Source organism: Hemitrygon akajei, chromosome 24, assembly GCF_048418815.1.
Source record: "Hemitrygon akajei chromosome 24, sHemAka1.3, whole genome shotgun sequence".
In the NCBI taxonomy this organism is placed as follows: domain Eukaryota; kingdom Metazoa; phylum Chordata; class Chondrichthyes; order Myliobatiformes; family Dasyatidae; genus Hemitrygon; species Hemitrygon akajei.
Genome location: NC_133147.1, coordinates 57,216,577 through 57,237,173, shown reverse-complemented (window position 1 = coordinate 57,237,173; position 20,597 = coordinate 57,216,577). Strand labels below are relative to the sequence as shown.

Here is a 20,597-nt window from a genome sequence, read left to right as displayed (position 1 = left end):
TTGGTGGTTTCCTTAACATGCGAGGTGAGTACTCTAAACGTTACAGTAGAGGTTGAGGTGTTTTTTTGAATGCAGCGAAGTAGTATTGATGGTTGGTAATGGGGGGAAAATTGACAGTGATTTGAGGCAACTGCGGGATGATATTGTGGTGGGCTAAGAATTTGCTCCCCTGTACTACACTGCTGATCAATGTAAAGTAGTGAGACTAAAATTGATTCCAATCACCTCTCGGGGGTGGGGGGGGGGAAGGGAGGTGGATTCCCACGTTTTGTACTCCCACAGAAAACTCACTCAGCTCCGAACGCGATTCAGTAAGCCACCGCACATCTAAACCGGCTTGTTTAGAAGATAAATGTAAGTAAAGTTATGATAATTTTCCTGTTTCTACAAAATTAACTTCCTCAACCATTCTCGATGACAGCCAAATGTTCGGATTATTCGAATTGGAAAACGCAGCCAATCATTTCGGACTGCCTGCCAATCAGACATCGGTACCTGGGCAGAGATTATGTTCACCCCACTTCTCCCACCCGCCCGTAGCTGTTCTGGAAAAGGCGGCTGCTTGAAATCGACGACGTATATGAAGCCGATCGCACCGCTGGAGCGATTCAACTCCTATATTCAACTGAGGACCCAGCTCCGACGTTTCACACTACACCCACCGTTCACCCTGTGATCTTCGCACCACCAAGGAATTTCAATGCGCCCTGCCTAACAACCAGTACAAAAATCTAAACCGAAACTGAGCCCTTTACCCGGCGCTCATGGTATCCGCAGAGCAGCCCTTCCACAGACACTGTGAGTGGCTCTGAAAAGAGCCTTTGGGTCACTGGGTCAGATTCTGTCGCTTCACTTGCTAACACCGCCGGTTTTCTTGGGCAACAGCACGGCCTGGATGTTGGGCAGTACCCCGCCCTGAGCGATGGTCACCCCTCCCAGCAGCTTGTTAAGCTCCTCATCGTTGCGGACGGCCAGCTGCAGATGCCTGGGGATGATGCGGGTCTTTTTGTTGTCCCGGGCCGCGTTGCCGGCCAGCTCAAGGATTTCAGCCGTCAGATACTCGAGCACAGCAGCCAGATAGACCGGGGCGCCTGCACCCACCCGCTCAGCATAGTTACCCTTTCTTAGGAGCCTGTGAACACGGCCCACCGGGAACTGCAGTCCTGCCCGGGACGAGCGAGACTTGGCCTTGGACCGAGCTTTGCCGCCAGTTTTTCCTCGTCCACTCATTTTCACAATCTCGATAATACTTTCACAGAGAATGAGGAATCGCATCGCGCCCATGCCCTTTTTGTACCTTCTGGGGGAATGCAGCGGAACGCGTATGATTGGTTCAACAAAGTTTAGTCACATAGAAAGAACCAATAATACAATCGGAAAGCTGCCTTATTCACCAATCAAGAAACAACAGCAGAAGCGCGGAAAATAACCGCTTCCCGTCCTAAACAAGCAGAAACTTGAAACAGCCCGCCAAAAATCATTTGTTTAAACCTTATCTAAAATCAAATAATTGCAGGTTTCTTTGTCGACTTCGACTCCCCATTCAACCATTACTGAATTCCGCCACATTTAGTATAAGTGTAGGTATTTTTGTAACAGTGTTTGGCGATTATTTCGCCGATTTCTTTCAAAAATCTATTGTCAGCTTCTGTTCGCGGTCACTGCATGAACCGCATCATGTTCCCAATGTATTACTCTTTTCAAACTGCGACTGGAGTTTAGCCTGCAGATTTTGCAATGTAAAGGGGAACAAGGGAAGTCAGAGCCAACATAACAAAGGCAAAGAGAGAGCATATAATGGAGAAAAAACTAGTGGGGTTAGAGAATTGAAATCTTTTAAAAACAACACAAGGAAAACAAAGTTATAACAATGGAGTCCGAAGGTAAACTAAGCAACAATAATAAAGAGGAGACCAAAAGTTTCTTCAGATGTACAAAGTGGCAAGGGGATGCCGGTGTTCCACAAGGGTCTGTGTTGGGACTGCTTCTCTTTAAGTTATATGTCAATGAGCTGAATGATGCAATTGAGCCTTTGTGCCAAGTTTGTGGATAATACAAAGATAGGTGGAGGTACAAGCAGACAATCTGCAGAAGGACAGACAGATTAGGAGAATAGGCAAAGAAGTAGCAGATTCAATACAGTGTCAGGGAGTGTTTGCTTATGCACATTGGTAGAAGAAATAAAAGCATAGACTATTTCTAAAAGGGGAAAAAAAAATCTGAGGTGCAGATGTCCTTGGGAATCATTGTGCAGGATTTCCTGAAGGATAATTTGGAGTTTGAGTCAGTGGTGAGGAAGGCAAATGTAATTTTGGCACTTATTTTAGAGGAGTAGAATATAAGAGCAAGAATGCAATGGTGAGGCTTTATAAAGCATCTGTAAGTCCTCGCTGAGTACAATGAGCAATTGAGGGACCATTATCTAAGAAAAGGTGTGCTGATATTGTAAAGGGTTGAAAGGAGATTCAAAAATAATTCTGTGATTGAAAGGCTTAGCATATAAAGAGCTTTTGATGGTTCTGACCTCTACTTACTGGAATGCAGAAGAATGAGAAAACCACATTAAAATATCAAATGATATATTTGATATAGCATTAGGCCTATATTATAGGCCTTGATAGAGTAGATATGATGAGAAAGTTTCTTATTGTGGAGGAGTTTAAGACTAGTTGCATCCATGTTTAACTCTCTGAAGGGGCTGCTGCTCAGGTTCTGGTTGTACTTCAGCTCCGTGCTCCACATACATGGGCACCCAGCGAGGAGGAGCTACTGGTGGGCTTGCTCCTGGACCCCACCAAGTTGGTCATTCACAGATTCAGGTGACAGAAAGTCTGTCAGGACCGACTGCCTGCCCCTCTTATGAGGACACATTCGTGCCCGGCTGTCATTGGAGAGTGAGCATGCGGTCACAATGGGTACAGTGGGGGATTTCCTGGAGCAGTGGGCTCCCTGCAATTGACTGTTTTATAGGTGGTAATATTCATATTTTAATTAATATTTATTCAATGTCTTGTAAATACTGAATGTTTTCACTTTGTGTACTTGTGTAAATTAAACTTTTATAGTTTTGTAAAAAAACAATCAGGGGGACATCTATTTAAAAGGGAGATGAGGGGGAATTCTGTTAGCCAGACAGTGGTGCATCTGTGGAATTGCTTGCCACAACGTCAAGCAATTTAAGGCAGACGTTGAAAGATGGTTTATTAGACAAGGCCAAAAGGCAATTTAAATTGCTTGCCAAGCAATTTAAGGCAGACGTTGAAAGATGGTTTATTAGACAAGGCCAAAAGGGTTACAGGGAGAAGCCAGGAGATTATGACTGAGAGGGAAGTGGGACAGCCATGATGAAAAGGCAGAGAAAGCTCGATAGGCCAAATGACCTAATTCTGCTCCTACAGTATATCTGATGATCTTTTGGCATTTAAACTGGTATGGCCAAGGAATCAGAACAGACAACAACACACTTAGGCTGTATATCCTCTATCCACTGCAAGGTAAGAAGGATTGCAACCATTTCAACAGTACAAGCTGAAAGATCACTGGATATCCTTTTTCTAACTAACACTTGAAATTCTGGGTTAAAGACTGCTGCACCAATGTTATGAGATGCTGGACCTTTAGAACCTTCTGTAAACAATGGAACCATTCAGTCATATTGATGATGCACAGATTGAGACAGCATTACCTCTTCAGTTACACACCAGGCACATGGTAACACTCCTCTCCTAAAGAGTCAAATCTACTCCCAGGGAAAGGAACTAAACACACCTAAAGAGGAATAATGGATAAAGCCACACAAGGAGCCTTGGTCATATTGGACAGAGCCATGTTCTCTGCCTGATCATTTCCTTCCCACCCAGAAATGCAAATTTTGTGTTCTTGATGATCCCAACAATCTTCCAGTATGCTGAGCTGGATGATCATCCTCATGACCATTGAGGTGTAACAAATAATTCATAGCCGTCTGCAAACTTCGCAAATAACAATGGAATCAGCATTTCTACCTGCAGAGCAGAAACAGAAGACTTAACAGCATCACAAACAGATGTAAAACCTGGGCTTGGATAACAACCAGCGATTTCAAAAGGGAGGGGGCAGCAGACCCAGTACAACATAGAATAATTTGAGTCTGTTCTAATCAATGTATAATACAAAGTACTGTAATTATAGATACCGTATTAGCTCCCCAAGGGTCTAGGGATAAAATTCCCATTCTTTTCTGGTGAGTGCAATAAGCCAATCAGAGAGCCACCTTATTCACCAATGAACAGAGACCAGCAAGAAAAGCGCCGAAAGTAACTGTTAGTTCCCCGGGTGACCTGAAATTTGAGAAGCCAGCCGGAAAAGTTATTTATTGATCCGCAGCACGCAATATATATTAGTACTTCGAACAAGTTTATATTTTTAGGTATCAGCCCAACTTGCCTGTTTGAATGTGTCTGGCCATTTAGCTCCCAAAATCCAATCCAGTTTGTTTTCGCGGTGAAAATAACGTCAGTTAGTGATACACTAGCCTCTCTTATCAAACTGCGGTCTAAGGCCAGTTTGCAACCCGTATAAAAAAGCTGGTTCTGTGAAAGAACTGCAATCACAGCATCTACAGACTACAGTGTCCCCGTTAAACTATCATGGAATCGACTAGAAATAGAACTGGTTATTAAAGGCAAGACAAACAGTAATGGCAACTTCCTGCAAAACTTGCCACAAATAAACTACAGTACACGACAGGGATCTGGGACAGGAACACGCTGACGGTCAGGGAGAGGTTATTTCACAGGGGGAGATAACATTTCTCAGAGAAAAATGGCCTGTAGGTAATACAGGCGGTCAGGGGACAAGTGACAGCCCTTTTCACTGTGGGATTAGTGGCTCTTAAAAGAGCCTTTTAAGATGCTTGGTGCCGAGGGCGAATTTAGGCGCGCTCCCCGCGGATGCGGCGGGCCAGCTGGATGTCTTTGGGCATGATGGTGACTCGCTTGGCGTGGATGGCGCACAGGTTGGTGTCCTCAAAGAGCCCAACGAGGTAGGCTTCGCTGGCCTCCTGCAGAGCCATTACGGCAGAGCTCTGAAAGCGCAGGTCGGTCTTGAAGTCCTGAGCAATTTCTCGCACCAGGCGCTGGAAGGGCAGTTTGCGGATGAGCAGCTCGGTGGATTTCTGGTAGCGCCGGATCTCCCTCAGCGCCACAGTGCCGGGGCGGTAACGATGAGGCTTTTTCACTCCGCCGGTGGCTGGAGCGCTCTTCCGCGCCGCTTTGGTGGCCAGCTGTTTGCGGGGAGCTTTCCCGCCAGTCGATTTCCGCGCTGTTTGCTTGGTCCTGGCCATTTCTTTCAGCAGACTGAATACAACCTGAAATACCGGATTGGTGTGCTGAGCAGATTCGGGAACCGGTTTTTAAAGAGTTGATGAAGGGCCGCCCCGCTCTCTGATTGCTTGCAAGGCTGATCAGCATTGTGATTGGTTGTTTTACCATTACCAGTTTGAGGCTGGCCTCTGGCGGCGGTGGGAGAGGGGATGGGTGATGGTGGGGAATATTACCTCTGACCAAAAATGGAAACTGGTGACTGACTCAGCCAATCCGACTGCAGTGATTGGATGCCGGTTCAATTTCAAATCGCCCGCCAATTTCAAGAACAAACGAGTTTCTTACAATTAATAGAATGATAAATTATTAAAGTTCACCTTCATTTTAAATCATAATTTCTTCTTCCGTCAATTAGCTGAATCTGAATGTTTATTGAATAGCTTCTCGACGTGAGCGAATTGAGATCGATTTTAATTTACTGCATTTACTAAATAGTTTTGCGGGAAACAGCTGCAAGAGGTTTTCGAAAAGACCCCAGGAATCAATACCGAACTGAAACGCCACTCAATATATCTACAAAACATTCATTAAAACCATATCATTAAATTTTTCATTTCTTCACGCTCCAAGTCGCTGCTGAATGACAAAACGACTGCTCTTGTCACTTTATACATACCGCCCGAGAGTATTTACTGCAGCCGTAAATTTTCTAGCTCTTTCTTGGGAGGTGTGTGCGGCTCTGAGAAGAACCGTAAGTTTCAGATATGGTATTTCAGAACAAGTTGCGTTTTTTTAAATTACTTTTCAGCCGCCGTCGTCTTGGCTTTCACAGATGTTGCCTTCGGCTTGGGTTTTGCTGACTTCTTGGGCGACTTCGCCTTCGGAGCTGCGATCTTTTCGGGGATCTTGGGCTTCTGCGCAGACTTCTTCGTCGCAGTTTTCTTAGCTGCCGCTTTTTTAGCCGTCAGTTTCTTGGCGGGAGATTTCTTTGCTGCTTTCTTGGCCGCAGTTTTCTTGATCGCTGGCTTCTTGATCTGAGAAGTCTTGGCCGCTGGTTTCTTCACTTTTTTCGCGGTACTGTCCTTTTTAGCGGCCTTCAAGGAGCCAGAGGCACCTGCGCCCTTGGTGTGAACCAGGGAGCCGCTTTCCAATTTCCTTTTAATGACCATCTTGATCTGACTTTTCAGCTTTTCCACATCGACGCCGTTTGCGGCCAACTCCTTCTTTTTCGCGACTATGGACACCCCTCGGTGACTGCGGCAACCCGCCACAATCTTGTAGATCTGTTCGCCCAGTTTGGGACCGGCAGTTTTGGTCCGGGCGGCCGCCTTCTTCTTGGGAGCCTCGGTTGCAGCGGCATTCAGCGATTGCGGTCTCGGTCATGTCGTTAACTCTGCAGAAACTCTCTCAAAACTCAGAACTGAGTGAGAAACGAAGCGAGAGGCGGCGGTGCAAAGGAATTTAAAGGCAGCGAGCGGTCGGAGCGGAGACACCCTGGAGTCAGCTCCCGGCCACTCTGTCTCTCTTTCTCCTCAAAAACGCCTCATTCCAGGGCCGGATTAACCTAGTAGCAAAAGTAGCATAGGCTACGGGCCCCGCCTGTACTAAGTGTTTGCAAGCTGCATTCTGGTGAAATCGGCATTCTCACCGTATTCTCACACTGTTAAAGTGGGTTTTGGGTAGCCGGTTCATTTACACTTAAATTAATGACTTCAGCCATCTGTTTTCTGTTCTTTGACAAAGTACTGTGGATTGAGTTCATAACAATGCATTTCCTAAAAGCTGCGGACCCAGTTTCATTCTGATAATAACATTTACTGTTCGGGAAACAACAAACTGAGACTGACAGCTCCAGTTCCTGGTAGCAGCCCGACCTCAGGCACACTTATAGCCAATCAGTCAGTACCGCTGGGAGAAGCATGCTCTGATTGGCTCAGGTGTGTCAGTGGGCGGGACGATGTGCGTTCGGGACGGTCTGGGGAGAGGCCGGAGATTGGGAGCTGTACTTCGGGTAAGGCTGCAACACTCTAATTGCGAATCTACTTGTCACTCATGGTTACCAACTACAGTGGAGAACGCTCATTTTCAAAACTGAAAAGGATTAAAAATTATCTAAGGAGCACAAGGGGTTAAAACAGATTGAACAATCTCACTCTAATAAGCATTGAACATGAATTTCTGCGTGAAATAGACATTTCCACTATCATCAATAAATTTGTTTATGCGAAATCTAGAACATCTAAATTTTAAATTGTAGTTTTGTTACTTTTGACATTTGAAATTGATACCTACATGTAAGTAATACAATTACTGAAGTGTCAGACGTGTCGTATTATCTGGCTGTATAGCAAATGAAAAAAAATGAATCACTTTACTATGCAAGTAAATACTTTATGTCTTAATACGTATGTGTATTTCTTTTAATTTAAGGCCTCTTTATAACATATGCTACAGGCCCCGCACTAGCTTAATCCGGCCCTGACCCATTCCAATTAAGATCGGGCATCCCCATCACCCAGACTGCTTTCTGTCTGTGTCCGAGGCCAGATTCTTTGCTGTGAAGAAAGTTTTGTCCGAATTAAAGGCCAAAGTTTTCATATAAATCTGTTTCACTGTTGCACTGACTTCGTTCTCTCCAGCATTCGCTGTTTTCCAACTGTAATATTGAAACCAACCAAAAGTTTGTGGTTAATTCCCACTTCAGGACTGAGCTGTGGAGCTGGGCTATCCCGTGATAGGTACATCATTTTTTATTTTCCACAGGAGGGACGGCGAAATCCGGCAATGCGATCGGACTTACAAACACAGCCTCATTGCATTCAAAGTGGCGCTAGAAACATAGATAACCTACAGCACGATACAGTCCCTTCGGCCCACAAAGTTGTGCTGAACATTAGAAATTACTCGGCTTACCTATAGCCCACTATTTTTCTAAGCTCCATGTACCTATCTAGATGTCTCTTTTTTAAATTGTTTTTTTATGCATTTTCTACAACACTACAGATAGGAAAAAACCCCAAACCAAAATGAAGAAAATTAATACAGTGCAAAAATAAACATACAATAATAATATAATACAAAAAAGATAATTGAGAAAGCACCCAAATTGAAGTCATGTAAAGTTAGTATCCTCCCCAAGCCCCACAACAAAAAAAAACTCCAGACCAACCACAACACAATATAAAGAATATAAATCAGGACATTCAAACCCCCAAAACTGTAAATACACTTGAAAACAGAAGATAATAATGCCTACTACCAAAAAAAAGGAGCTGAAAGCAAGGGACCGAAAAAAACCTTAAGAGGAAGGTTATGAAAGTACTCAATAAAAGGTCCCAAGACCTTATGGAACTTTATATCCGAATTAAGAACTGAATAATGATTTTTTTCAAGGTCTAAGCAGGACATAATATCATTAAGCCATTGAGCATGCGTGGGTGGGGCAACATCTCTCCATCTAAGGAGGATTAAACGTCTAGCCAGGAGAGAAGCAAAAGATAATATTCAACACTTAGTCAAACTCAAACGTATATCTGTCTCACCCAAAAAAACAAACAAAGCAATTAAAGGGTTAGGTTCTAAGTGGTGATTCAGAATATAGGACAAAGTTATTAAGACATCTTTCCAAAATTTCTCTAAGCTAGGACAGGACCAGTACATATGAATAAGAGAGGCCTCACCCCTTTTGCATTTATCACAAAGAGGACTAATATTAGGGTAAAATCGAGATAATTTAGATTTAGACATATGGGCTCTATGAACAATCTTAAACTGTAAAAGGCAATGGCAAGCACAAAGAGAGGTTGAACTAACCAATTTGAGAATCGAGTCCCAAGTCTCATCAGATAAAGAGATATTTAAATCATGCTCCCAAGCCATTCTAATTTTATCCACAGGGGCACGCCTTAAGAATGCTAATTTACTATGAATGTGATATTAAACCTTTACCCAGTGGATTAATAGAAAGAAATAAATCCATAACATTTTTCTCAGGCATTTCACGGAAGTTAGGAATTAAAGGATTAATAAAGTGTCTAATTAGGAGATATCTAAAAAAATGGGCATTAGGCAGATTGAACTTAGCAGAGAGCTGTTGAAAAGAGGCGAAGCGATTATCAATAAAACGATCTTCAAAATGTCTAATGCCCTTCCTATACCAATCATGGAATGTTGAATCATACATAGTAGGTAAAAAAAAAGGTGATTATGTAAGATAGGACTAGAAAAGGAAAAACCATAGAAACCATAAGATTTCCTAAACTGAGCCCATATTCGCAAAGTGTGTCTAACAAGAGGGTTAACAATTAGTCTTGACAAACTACTAGGGAGTACAGAGCCAAGAAGTGCAGAAATAGATAAATCTTTAGTGGAACTCAACTCCATTGCCACCCAATTAGGGCACTCGGGTTGGCTATGGAAAAAAGACCAAAAGGTAGCACAAAGTATATTGGCTGCCCAATAATATAAACGAAAGTTATATATAAAGGAATTTTAAAGATATTTTTCGTGAAAATTTTGCCAATCTTATATATATACTACAAAACAGAGTCTGTCACAATGGTCACCTCTATCTATGTCTTTGGTAGGTCGTATTAATGTTGTTAAAATGTATGTTCTCCCTAAATTTTTATATGTATTTCAATCAATCCCAATTTTTATTCCTAAAACTTTTTTTGATTCCTTAGACTCTATTATTTTGTCATATCTGTGGAAGAATAAGCATTCCAGAATTAATAAAGTCTATCTCCAAAAATCTTAAAAAAAGGGTGGCATGGCCTTACCTAGATGTCTCTTAAAAGACCCTATCGTATTCGCCTCCACCACCGTTGCCGGCAGCCCATTCCACGCACTCACCACTCTCTGAGTAAAAAACTTACCCCTGACATCTCCACTGTACCTACTCCCCAGCACCTTAAACCTGTGTCCTCTTGTGGTAACCATTTCAACCCTGGGAAAAAGCCTCTGACTATTCACATGATCAACGCCTCTCATCATCTTATATACCTCCATCAGGTCACCTCTCACCCTCTGTCGCTCCAAGGAGAAAAGGCCAAGTTCACTCAACCTATCCTCATAAGGCATGCTCCCCAATCCAGGCAATATCCTTGTAAATCTCCTCTGCACCCTTTCTATGGCTTCCACATCCTTCCTGTAGTATCTGTTATCCTTATCTGTTCACTTTAAATATCTTGCAATATTTAATTTACACACTTTATTTCTTTATTTATGTGTAATCCATCTATAGATTTCATCCTTGATTTCATAAGTTATTATGTGTTATGTTTGTTTATGGTGCTTTACACTCTAGTTTTGAGAAATGTCTCGTTTGACCGTATACATGTATATTGTTAAATGACAATTGTTATGAATATACCACAGCTCTGAGGGGCCGAAGGGTGCGGGACCAGCCCCCTCCTTCCGGAGAATCGCAAGATCGCTATTAATTCGGGTCTTGGACCCAGGAAATGAGAGACAATGCAACGGATTTGACCATTGTTCTTAGAGACACCTGTGTGAATTGCAACTCTATAGTACGTGCCAGCTATCAGGGACATGGACACCCTCGGGCAATGTGGGGTGGGGATTGTATCACCCTACCTTGAGTGACATCTACAAATCTGCCAGTCACGATAAAAGGGGACAGCAGGAGGCAGTACGCCAGCGATGCACCAGATGGAGACACCATCGCTCATCGCTCCCGTAAGGACGGGAAGCTGTTCGGGAGCCACGTGTGATTCGGTTCCCCTAGCTAGGGAATCGAGTGGCTTATAACCCCGAAAAGGATTCCTAACTGACAACGGGGAACTCAAGTTCCCGATTCAACGATTTGAGTCCAACAGGCTGGCAAGTTTATTTTCTCTCTCCAACACGTGAGCCCCAGCGGTCTCCGAAAGGCTAAAAGCCTGCATGAACTTCAGAGACTTTGATATTTCCATCGGACAATAGTTTTACCCCTAGACAAACGACAGAGCTACTTCGTATTGTTGATTATTACTATACCCGTGCTTTAGATTGAGTATTGACGACGTATATTATCTGACTGTTTGTATTAACCTTACTTTTGTGCCCCTTTATAAATAAAAACGTTTAAAAATAGTACCATCAGACTTCAGCGGACCTCTCTATCTTTGCTGGTAAGTGACCCAGTTATGGGGTTCATAACACAATAAACCTGACTTGACAGTCTCACCAGTCTAAGCTGTCATGCCAACCTCCTCAATGAACCAAGTTTCCCTAAAACTGCCAGTTTACCCTTCACACCAACAGGAACATTTTGTTCCCAGACACTTGCTGTTCCACTTGTAAACGCATCCAACTTGCTATTCATTAAGTAGCAAAGAAGATTTAGAAGAATAACGGATGGAATTGAGGCCTGAGTTATGTGATGGTATTGGGTTTGCTGGCTGTGAACTTCTAAACTCAAGCGAGGATAGTTAGACCTATCAGATATAAATCGCCACAAATACTCTCACTAAACAGAGATAATACTGTCACTACACAATCCTCAAAGAATAGTTTATTCTTCATGGTGAGTTCAGCTGCCTTTACCCACTATTATAGTGGTGGGTTCCCTCTCCCTGTTCAGGAGAAGATACTTGCAGCAAACAAAGTTGTTAAAGATTCTGCAGATGCTGGAAATCGAAAACAACATACATAAAATGCTGGAGGAACTCAACAGGTCAGGCAACATCCATGGAAAATAGACAAACAGTCGATCTTTCGGGGCGAGACTCTTTTTCGGGACTGGAAAGCAGGGGGAAGATAAGAGAACACAAAGGTGGGGGAGAGGAAGAAGGATAGCTAGAAGGTGACAGGTTAAGCCAAGTGGGTAGGAAAGGAAAAGGACTGGAGACAAAGCAATTTGTTAGGAGAGGAGAATGGACCACAGGAAAAAGTGAAGGAGTAAGAGCACCAGGGTGAGAAGAGGTAAGAGGACAGTGGGGAATAGAAGATCAGAGGAGAGGGAGGGAATGTTTTTTTTAAAACCAGAAGGAGAAATCAATATTCATGTCATCAGTTTAAAGGCTACTCAAGACAGAATATAAGGCATTGCTCCTCCATGCTGAGGGTGGCCCCAATGGTGGCACAAGAGGAGGGCATGGATCCGAATTTTGGGCCACTGGGAAGCTGCATTTCTGGCAGTTGGAATGGAGGTGCTCAATGAAGCAGTCCAATTTACCATGGGTCTCACCAATGTAGAGACCGCGTCAGAGGCATATATTTCCCCAGACATTCTTTCAACACAAATAGTCTAAAATCATTTTGGAGACAAAGACTGCAGCTTAATTTTCACAGTTCACAATTAATGCTGTAAATCCAATATAATATAAAACTCACAACCATACATGTATCAGTCATTGAAGCCTGACTAATCAAGAACCTATCAACCACTGCTTTAAAAAATACTCAGTGTTTTGGCCTCTACAGCTGTGCCTGGCAATGAATTCCACAGAACCATCACCCTCTCTCAAAACAAATTCTGTCTCATCTGTCTAAATGGGTGTCTCTTTATTCAGAGACTGTGCCCTCTAGTACTAAACATACTACAGGAAACATCCTGTCTATCTAGGCCTTTCATTTGAGATCCCTCCTCATACTTCTAAACTCTAAGTACAGGCCCAGAGCCATCAAACTCTCCTCATATGTTAAATCTTTCATTCCCAGAATCAGTGTTGTGAACCTTCTCTGGACCATCTTCAATGGCAGCACATCTATTCTCAGATAAGGGGTGCAAAATTGCTCACAATACTCCAAGTGCAACTTGAGCAATGCCTCATAAAGCTTGAGTATCACATCCTTGCTTTTATATTCTAGTCCGCTTGAAATTAATTCTAACATCGCCAAGCGTTCCTTAGCACTGACTGAACTGGCAAATTAACCTTTCGGGAATCCTGCACTACGACTCCCATCCCCTGCTGCTCTGAATTTAAAAAAAAAATTCTCCCCTTTTAGGAGATTGTCTACACCTTTATTCCTTCTACCAAAGTGCATGACCATACACTTCCCTACACCATGTTGCATGTGCCACTTCTTTGCCCATTCTCCCAATCTGCCCAAGTCATTCTGCACACTCTCTGCTTCCTCATTTCTACCTACCCATCCATCTATTTTGTATCGTTTGCAAACTTGACCACAAAGACATCAATTCCAAAATCCAAATCACTGACATATAATATGAAAAGAAGTGGTCCCAATACCAACCCCTGTGGAACACCACTAGTCACCAGCAACCAAATCAGAAAATTCCAGTTTAGATGGTCTCATGGACAGTGAGTTTACAATGAGGATTATACTAATTATTAGTCTGGGACAGGCAATGGATGATGGAAGATTTAACTGAGCCAAGTACAGACATGAATTTTGATAATTTATTTCAGAGCAGGGCTTACATAGTGAATGACAGGTCTCTGTGGGAGTTGTAAAACAGAGACAGTGTTGACACAGGTAGAGAGGGTGGTGAAGAAGGCATTCGGTACATTTGTCTTCATCAGTTAGAGTATTGAGTACAGTACCCTGGATGTCATGTTACAGCATAGCAGTTAACACAACACTGTTACAGCTCCGGGCATTCCAGAGTCCGGAGTTCCATTTCAGTGCCATCTGTAAGGAGGGTACATTCTCCCCGTGAAAGCATGGATTTCCTCCCACACTGAGGACATATCAGTTAGGGGGTTATTGTAAAATGTCTTGCGATTAGGCTAGAAGTAAATGGGTGGGTGTCTGGGTGGTGTGGCTCATTGGTCCAGAAGAGCCTGTTCTGAACTGTATCTCTAAATAAATAAATAAACTGCACAAGATGCTAGTGAGACTGCATTTGGCCAACTCTGCAGTTTTGGTCACGAGACCACAGGAAGGATGTTATTTCAGCTGCAAAGGGAGTAGAAAACATTCACAAGGATGTCACTGGGACTGGAGGGTTTGAGTTATACAGAGAGAGTGGATAGAGTGGGACTGTTTCCCTGGAGTGGAGGAGGCTGAGGGGTGCACTTATGGAAGTTTATAAAATGATGAGGTACATCACTAAGGTAGATTTCCCCCAGGGTAAGGAATTCCATAAGTAAATGACATAAATACATTGTGAGACAATGAAGATATAACAATTTTTTTCACCCAGACGATGGTGGGTAAGTGGAATAAACTGCCAGAATGTACTGCAGAAGTGGGTATATTTACTATATTTAAAAGTCATTTTGCCAGGTACATTGATAAGAAAGCTGGAGAGTGATATGGGATAAATTCAGGCTGGGTATAACTCAGGTTGGCAATTTGTTCTGCAGGAACGGGTTGATCCAAAAGGCCTACTTCCATGTTACACAAATCAAAGACTATATTTAAACCAGTGCAAGACGTTCACAGTGAATGGCAGCGTCCTGGGGAGTGTTGAACAGAGAGCTCATGGGTACCTGCCTTTAGCACTTCCTCTGTCCCTCATCAAAGATGCTAATTATTGTTTGTGAGAGCAAATTACCCTGCAGATCCCTTTACTGTCAGTTTAACCTATGCTCTCTAGCTTTTGACACCCGTACCATTTGTAACATGGTATGTCTATTTATTGAATCCATCTCTCAATCTATTACACTTCTCATTCTCCATACATCTCATGCCACCTGTCTCCACTACAGTACAATCAAATCGAGCTTCATCACATCACTTCTGCAGTCTGGTGACAAGAGCTGTACTCAGTATTCCAAATCCAGCCTAACCAACTCATTGTACATCTAAAACATGATGTCACAACACATGTACTCAATTTTTTGGCTGATGAAAGCCAGCAGACCGTACACCTTCTCCCCAATGCTGTCTGCTTGTGATGCCACTTTCAGGGACTGTGTAACAACACCTGAGGCATCTGCAAAGCTACTTCAATGAGCAAGGCAGAGGGATATGGAATTAATGTAGGCAAGTGGAATTAGTGTATGTGTGTATGACGGTCAAAACAGATGTGATGGGCCGAAGGGCCTGTTTTTGTGCTGTACAACTTTGGCTTCATGACAATCCACCTTTCCCTGCAGTGACATTAGCTACCTTGGACCTCAGCTCTGAGCTTGTTCACTGAACCCCATGTCCTCTGAGATGATACAGGAAGCCTCAGACTACAATTGACCTCTCAGTTCTCTCTCTTAATATTATCTATTTCACTCTGAATCTTTCCTATCAATGTACCTATCTAAATGCCTTTTAAGTATAATTGTATCCACGTATAACCACTTCATCTGGCAGCTTGTTCCACCTACCCACCACTCTCGCGGTGAAAATTTTTTCCTTCTTGTCCCCTTTAAATCTTTCCCCTCTCTACTTAAATCTCCCCACACCTGGAAAAAAGATTGATCATTCATCTTATATACTCCACATTTTATACACCTACAGACTCACTTTGAAGGTCTCTACAAATCATATTATTGGTGTGATTGATTGATTTGCAGATTGTCTTCTTTACCATTGGTTGTTTGTCAGTCTTCGTGTGCAGTTCTTCATTGGTTTTATTGTATTTTATTGTTCTGTTCTGAACATCTGCAAGAAAATCTCCGGGTAGTAGACAGTGACATATTCATATCTTGGTAATAAATTTTCTTTGAAATTTGAAAATTGGTGGAATTTGGATAGTGTAAAGGACTATCAAAGAACATAGTGGGATATGGATCAGTTACATATATGACCTGAAAAGTGGCCGATGGAGCTTAATCCTGGAAAGTGTGTGAAGTTGCACTTTGGGATGTCAAATGAAAGCAGAAAGTATACAGTGAATGGTAAATCCCTTAATAGCAATGTGCGACAGAGGGAACAGTTCCAGTTCCATCGTTCAATGAAAGTGGTTACACTGCTGGATAAGGTACATAGCAAACTTCATTAACAGGGGTGTTGAATACAAGAATAAGGAATTCACACTGCACCTCTTTAAAACAGGAGTCAGACAATACTTGGAGTATTGTGTGCATTTCTGGGTGTGACATTATAGGAAGAATGGACACTCTGGAAAGGTTGCAGATGAGATTCAGCAGGACACTGCTTGGATGAGAGAATAGCAGCCTGAAGGAAAAGTTGGAGAGAAACTTGTATTTTTCACAGAATACAAGACGCAGAGGGGGGGGGAACCAATAGAGGTTTATAAAATTATGAGATGCGTAGATAGGTTAGAGTCAGAATCTTTTCCCCATGGTAGAAATGACAAACACCAGAGGACATGCTTTTCAAGTTAGACTGTAGAGGAGGTAGGCAGTTTGGTTAAATTCAAGTGGCTTTTACATGGATGTGTGAATATAAAGGTGACAATGATGATCAACCCGATGTAATGAAACAAGTACCACAGTTGATTCTTTTCCACCTTTATTAGTAGCAAGCTATGAGAGAGAACCCACCTTCTGCACTGTTACAGAGTCAGCCACAGAGGTCTCTCTGCCGAAGCACAGAGATACAGAGATTTTAATATCATCTTTGTCACGGGTGCAGAAAACATTTTTTATAGCTACCCTCCACAGTCACATGCCCAGCAACAGTGATAGTCTGAGACAAAGACCACTTGATCACCTCAAACAGAAGTAAAGTTCAGACACCCAGAACAATGTGCGCAATTAGATGATTGAGAGCAAAGTATAATTAGATTACCAACTCCTGCAAGTGAGACAAGGAAACTAGTGGTACAGCTTAACGGCTAATTTCATACATGTCAACAGGACAAAATTAACTCTATACCATCTCATTCCCTCCCTTTATCATTCCATGATGACCTACTGCTGAGAATGGATCAGACAGCTTGTTCATAAAGACCTTACAGCAGGTGTTAAAGTAAGTCAGCAATACACAGAATGCAATGATAATTACTATCAGTATTATTGCTCTGTGCAGCAAATAAGATGTCCAAGATCCCCCTAGTAACCAGCCTAACCACCCATCACCCATTCCCTCCAGTGGGTCCTTGTCTAAAACTATCTAGTTGCTCCTGGATTTCATGGACAGCATGAGATACATTATAGGACTCATTCCTAACATGGGTAACACACTTGTTGCCCACAATCACACATACTCCTCCCTGTTGTGCTAACTGGTAATCCACCACATATCGAGTCTGCTGTGCATAGAGTTGTAGTTCCGTCATCTCCTGGTTGGTAGCCTCCAATCCTTTCATAGTGCAGTTTCCCAGTGCCATCAGCCCACAGATGAGGCAGCTATGGTTCTTTGCAGCTATGGTTCCTGCCGAACCCCCTAGAGAGAAAGTACTCATAAACCCATGGCCCAAGGAGGAGCCCAGAGTAATGGGATCTTTCCAATCTGCGCAGAATTCCTTACTCACAGATCGGGCTGTCAGTCGCTGTCGAATGTGGGCCTTCTGGGGGCAGAGAACAAAAGAGGACCGATTGTCCCGATCACGAAGAGTAGAGGAAGGTTGGCGGTAGCCATAGTATAGGTGCCGTTGAACAAGAATACGTATCCTTTCTTAGCTCGATAGCAAGTGTTATTATCAGTTAACATTTTATCATACCACAAATGGTTCTTGGGGTATAGGGAGGAGTATTCAAAAGTCCCTGAGCCAGCTGACCTGAGTCCCATTACAACATCCACATACATACTAAACTCCCTTTGAAAGGGGCATGCATTGCTCTTGGATACATTCGCAAGAGAATTTTCCCTTAGTTATCTTACATCAGTGATTCAAACAATGCTTCTCCAAGTAAGGAATTTCTCAGGGTACCTGGGCTGTGACACAACCCCATCCTTTCCCCATGAAACAGAAGGGGTAGTCCCTTGTGCTCTTGCAGCATGGGCTAGTTACCCACTCTCCCCCATCCCTTATCCCATGCCACTCGCAGGTCCCCAGGCACCCAGGGTTCTGTTTACCACTGCCATGATTATCTACAGTGGAACCGTTTAGATTCTTAAAACACTGTCCCCATGTCCCTCTTTGAAACTTTCACCATCTGCCTCTACATTCTGCCCCTGATTTATCCTTCACTATTAGGTCATGCTCCTTCCCAAATAATCCTGATGGGTTAGCTGCAAAAAGTGCTTCGACAGATTGTGCCAAAGGATAGCATGCAGTATGGTTACCATGCAATCTCTTATGTGTTTGATAAAACAGGTTACCTTCCAAAGCAGTAAATTCAACATAAAGCACAGAGATAAGTCCGTAAATGATTAATCTTGGGCTGGGAGCCATCTCTTGCAGTCGCTGAGGTGTATTCAATGTTTCTTAAATTCTGCACCTGAGAATGGAGAAATTTTAAAGAGGATGTTAACTGGTGAAAATATTTCTACAATTCCTCCCACATGATGTGGAGATCCACCTGAGTCAGGGGCGTTATATTGGCATCCCGGGGTGTACTTCCTGGTCAGCCATAGACGATCTCCACCGCAGATAATTTTTATAGGTGCACCGTAGAAAGCATTCTTCTAGGGTGCATCACAACCTGGTATGGAAGTTGTCCTGTCCAAGACCAGAAGAAGCTGCAGAAGATCGTGAACATAGCCCAGCACATCACACAAACCAATCTTCCATCCTTGGACTCACTTTACACCACACACTGTCAGAGCAGTGCTGCTGCCAGGATAATCAAGGACAAGACCCACCCAGCCAACACACTTTTTGTCCCTCTTCCCTCCGGGAGAAGGTTCAGGAGCTTGAAGATTCGTATGGCCAGATTTGGGAACAGCTTCTTTCCAACTGTGATAAGACTGCTGAACAGATCCTGACCAGGATCTGGGCCGTACCTTGCAAATATCTAGACCTGACTTGCACTACTTACTTATCCCTTTTCTATTTTCTAATTATGATTTATAATTTAAGTTTTTATTATATTTACTTCAATTTGTACTTCAGGGAGTGCGAAGCGCAGAAACAAATATCACTGTGATGATTGTACGCTCTAGTATCAATTGTTTGGTGACAATAAAGTAAAGTATAAGTACAAGCTACCCCTGTAGCAGATTGTTGGGTAATTCTCATGTGATATAGGGCCAAGGGAAGCACCTTTAACCAATTCAGCCCCGTTTCTGAGGTAAATTTTGTTAGCTTGTTTTTCAGCGTGCCATTTGCCCTTTCCACAATACCTGCTGCTTTAGGCTGATGGGAACAATGGACCTGCTGTTCAATGTGCAAGGCCTCACACAACTCCTTGTTAATCTTTCCCACAAAGTGTGGGCCATTGTCTGAACTAAGCTGTCAAGGTACCACTGTTGAGGCTTTATTATTGGTAGTTGGGAAGGCTTCTATCCATCTACTAAAAGCATCTACTACAACAAGGTAATATTTATAACAGTGCATCTGTGGTAACTCAATAAAATCAAGCTGAATGCATTCAAACGGCCCACCTGGCAAGGAAGTTTTCCCTGTGGGGCATCCCCTTACCCACATTAGTCTTCTGGCAGATCAAATAGGATTGTATTTTTGCTTTGGCAGCCTCTTCCAATCTTGGGTGCCACCATGTGTGAAGTAACATATTACTCATTCCATCCTTGCCAAGGTGGGTGTCTGCATGCAGGCAATCAAGTACGGTAACATAGGCAGTAATGTATTACGAATACAGACTTGCCCTGCTGGAGTATGCCAGAGGCCTGCAGACACCGAATGCACACATCGTGTGCCTTCCAGAGTCCTTTCCCTGAATCAGGGGCGTCCTCCCATAGTTTTTGGATTGTGCCCGTCGCTTGGGGTGACTTGGTTGTTGCGAAGGCCAATTTCTCTGCAGTTAAAACTACAATAGTTGCCTCTTGCGCAGCCTGCTTGACTGCTAAGCCCACCCAATTATTTCCTTTAGTCACTGCAGAATCATCGTGTAGGTGAGCCCAGCATTTTATAATTGCCAATTTTTCAGGGAAGAGGATAGCCAGAAGGAGGTTCTTTACATAGGTAGCATTCTGAATCGGTCCACTAGAGGTCAGGAACCCCCTTTAAGCCCATAATTGTCCAAAGTCATGGGCTACCCCGAAAGAAAGTAGGAATCCGTGTAAATGTTTGCCTCCGCTTGAGCTGGCCCCTCGTTCGAGAGGCTATGGGATCGTGGAATTGGCTCAGGGAGGCACTCTGCGTAGGTCGGTTGTTGGTTGTACTTGCAGAATATGGTGGTGGTGGAAAGGAGGGGTAGATGGGGGTCATGGGTTGAACTCTCCAGTCCTCTTCCTGCTCGGTCTCGTTATCATTAAATAACATGGGCAGACCAGACAGGTCAAGAGGTACCTCAGTTTTACCTTTGCCGGCTTTAACCTTCCTTTATCCTTCCCTTTCTTATTAGTTTTGTCCTTATTACCTTGCCTATGATTCTTCTGCTCTTGAGTGTCATAATCCTCACATTGACCCTTCAA

General features: G+C 43.2%; 2 protein-coding genes across 2 annotated transcripts; both read right to left on the bottom strand.

Annotated features, from left to right (window-relative positions):
- Nucleotides 1–805: 805 nt before the first annotated feature.
- LOC140716079 (histone H2AX-like) lies at nucleotides 806–1,260 on the bottom strand. Its single transcript, XM_073028772.1, has one exon. It carries the CDS (start codon nucleotides 1,228–1,230, stop codon nucleotides 850–852), a length of 381 nt encoding a protein of 126 aa, XP_072884873.1. The 5' UTR covers nucleotides 1,231–1,260; the 3' UTR covers nucleotides 806–849.
- A 3,652-nt stretch (nucleotides 1,261–4,912) lies between these two features.
- On the bottom strand, nucleotides 4,913–5,361 carry LOC140715768 (histone H3). The gene has a single exon (XM_073028140.1). The coding sequence runs from the start codon at nucleotides 5,321–5,323 to the stop codon at nucleotides 4,913–4,915; it is 411 nt and encodes a 136-aa protein (XP_072884241.1). The 5' UTR covers nucleotides 5,324–5,361.
- Nucleotides 5,362–20,597: the final 15,236 nt, after the last annotated feature.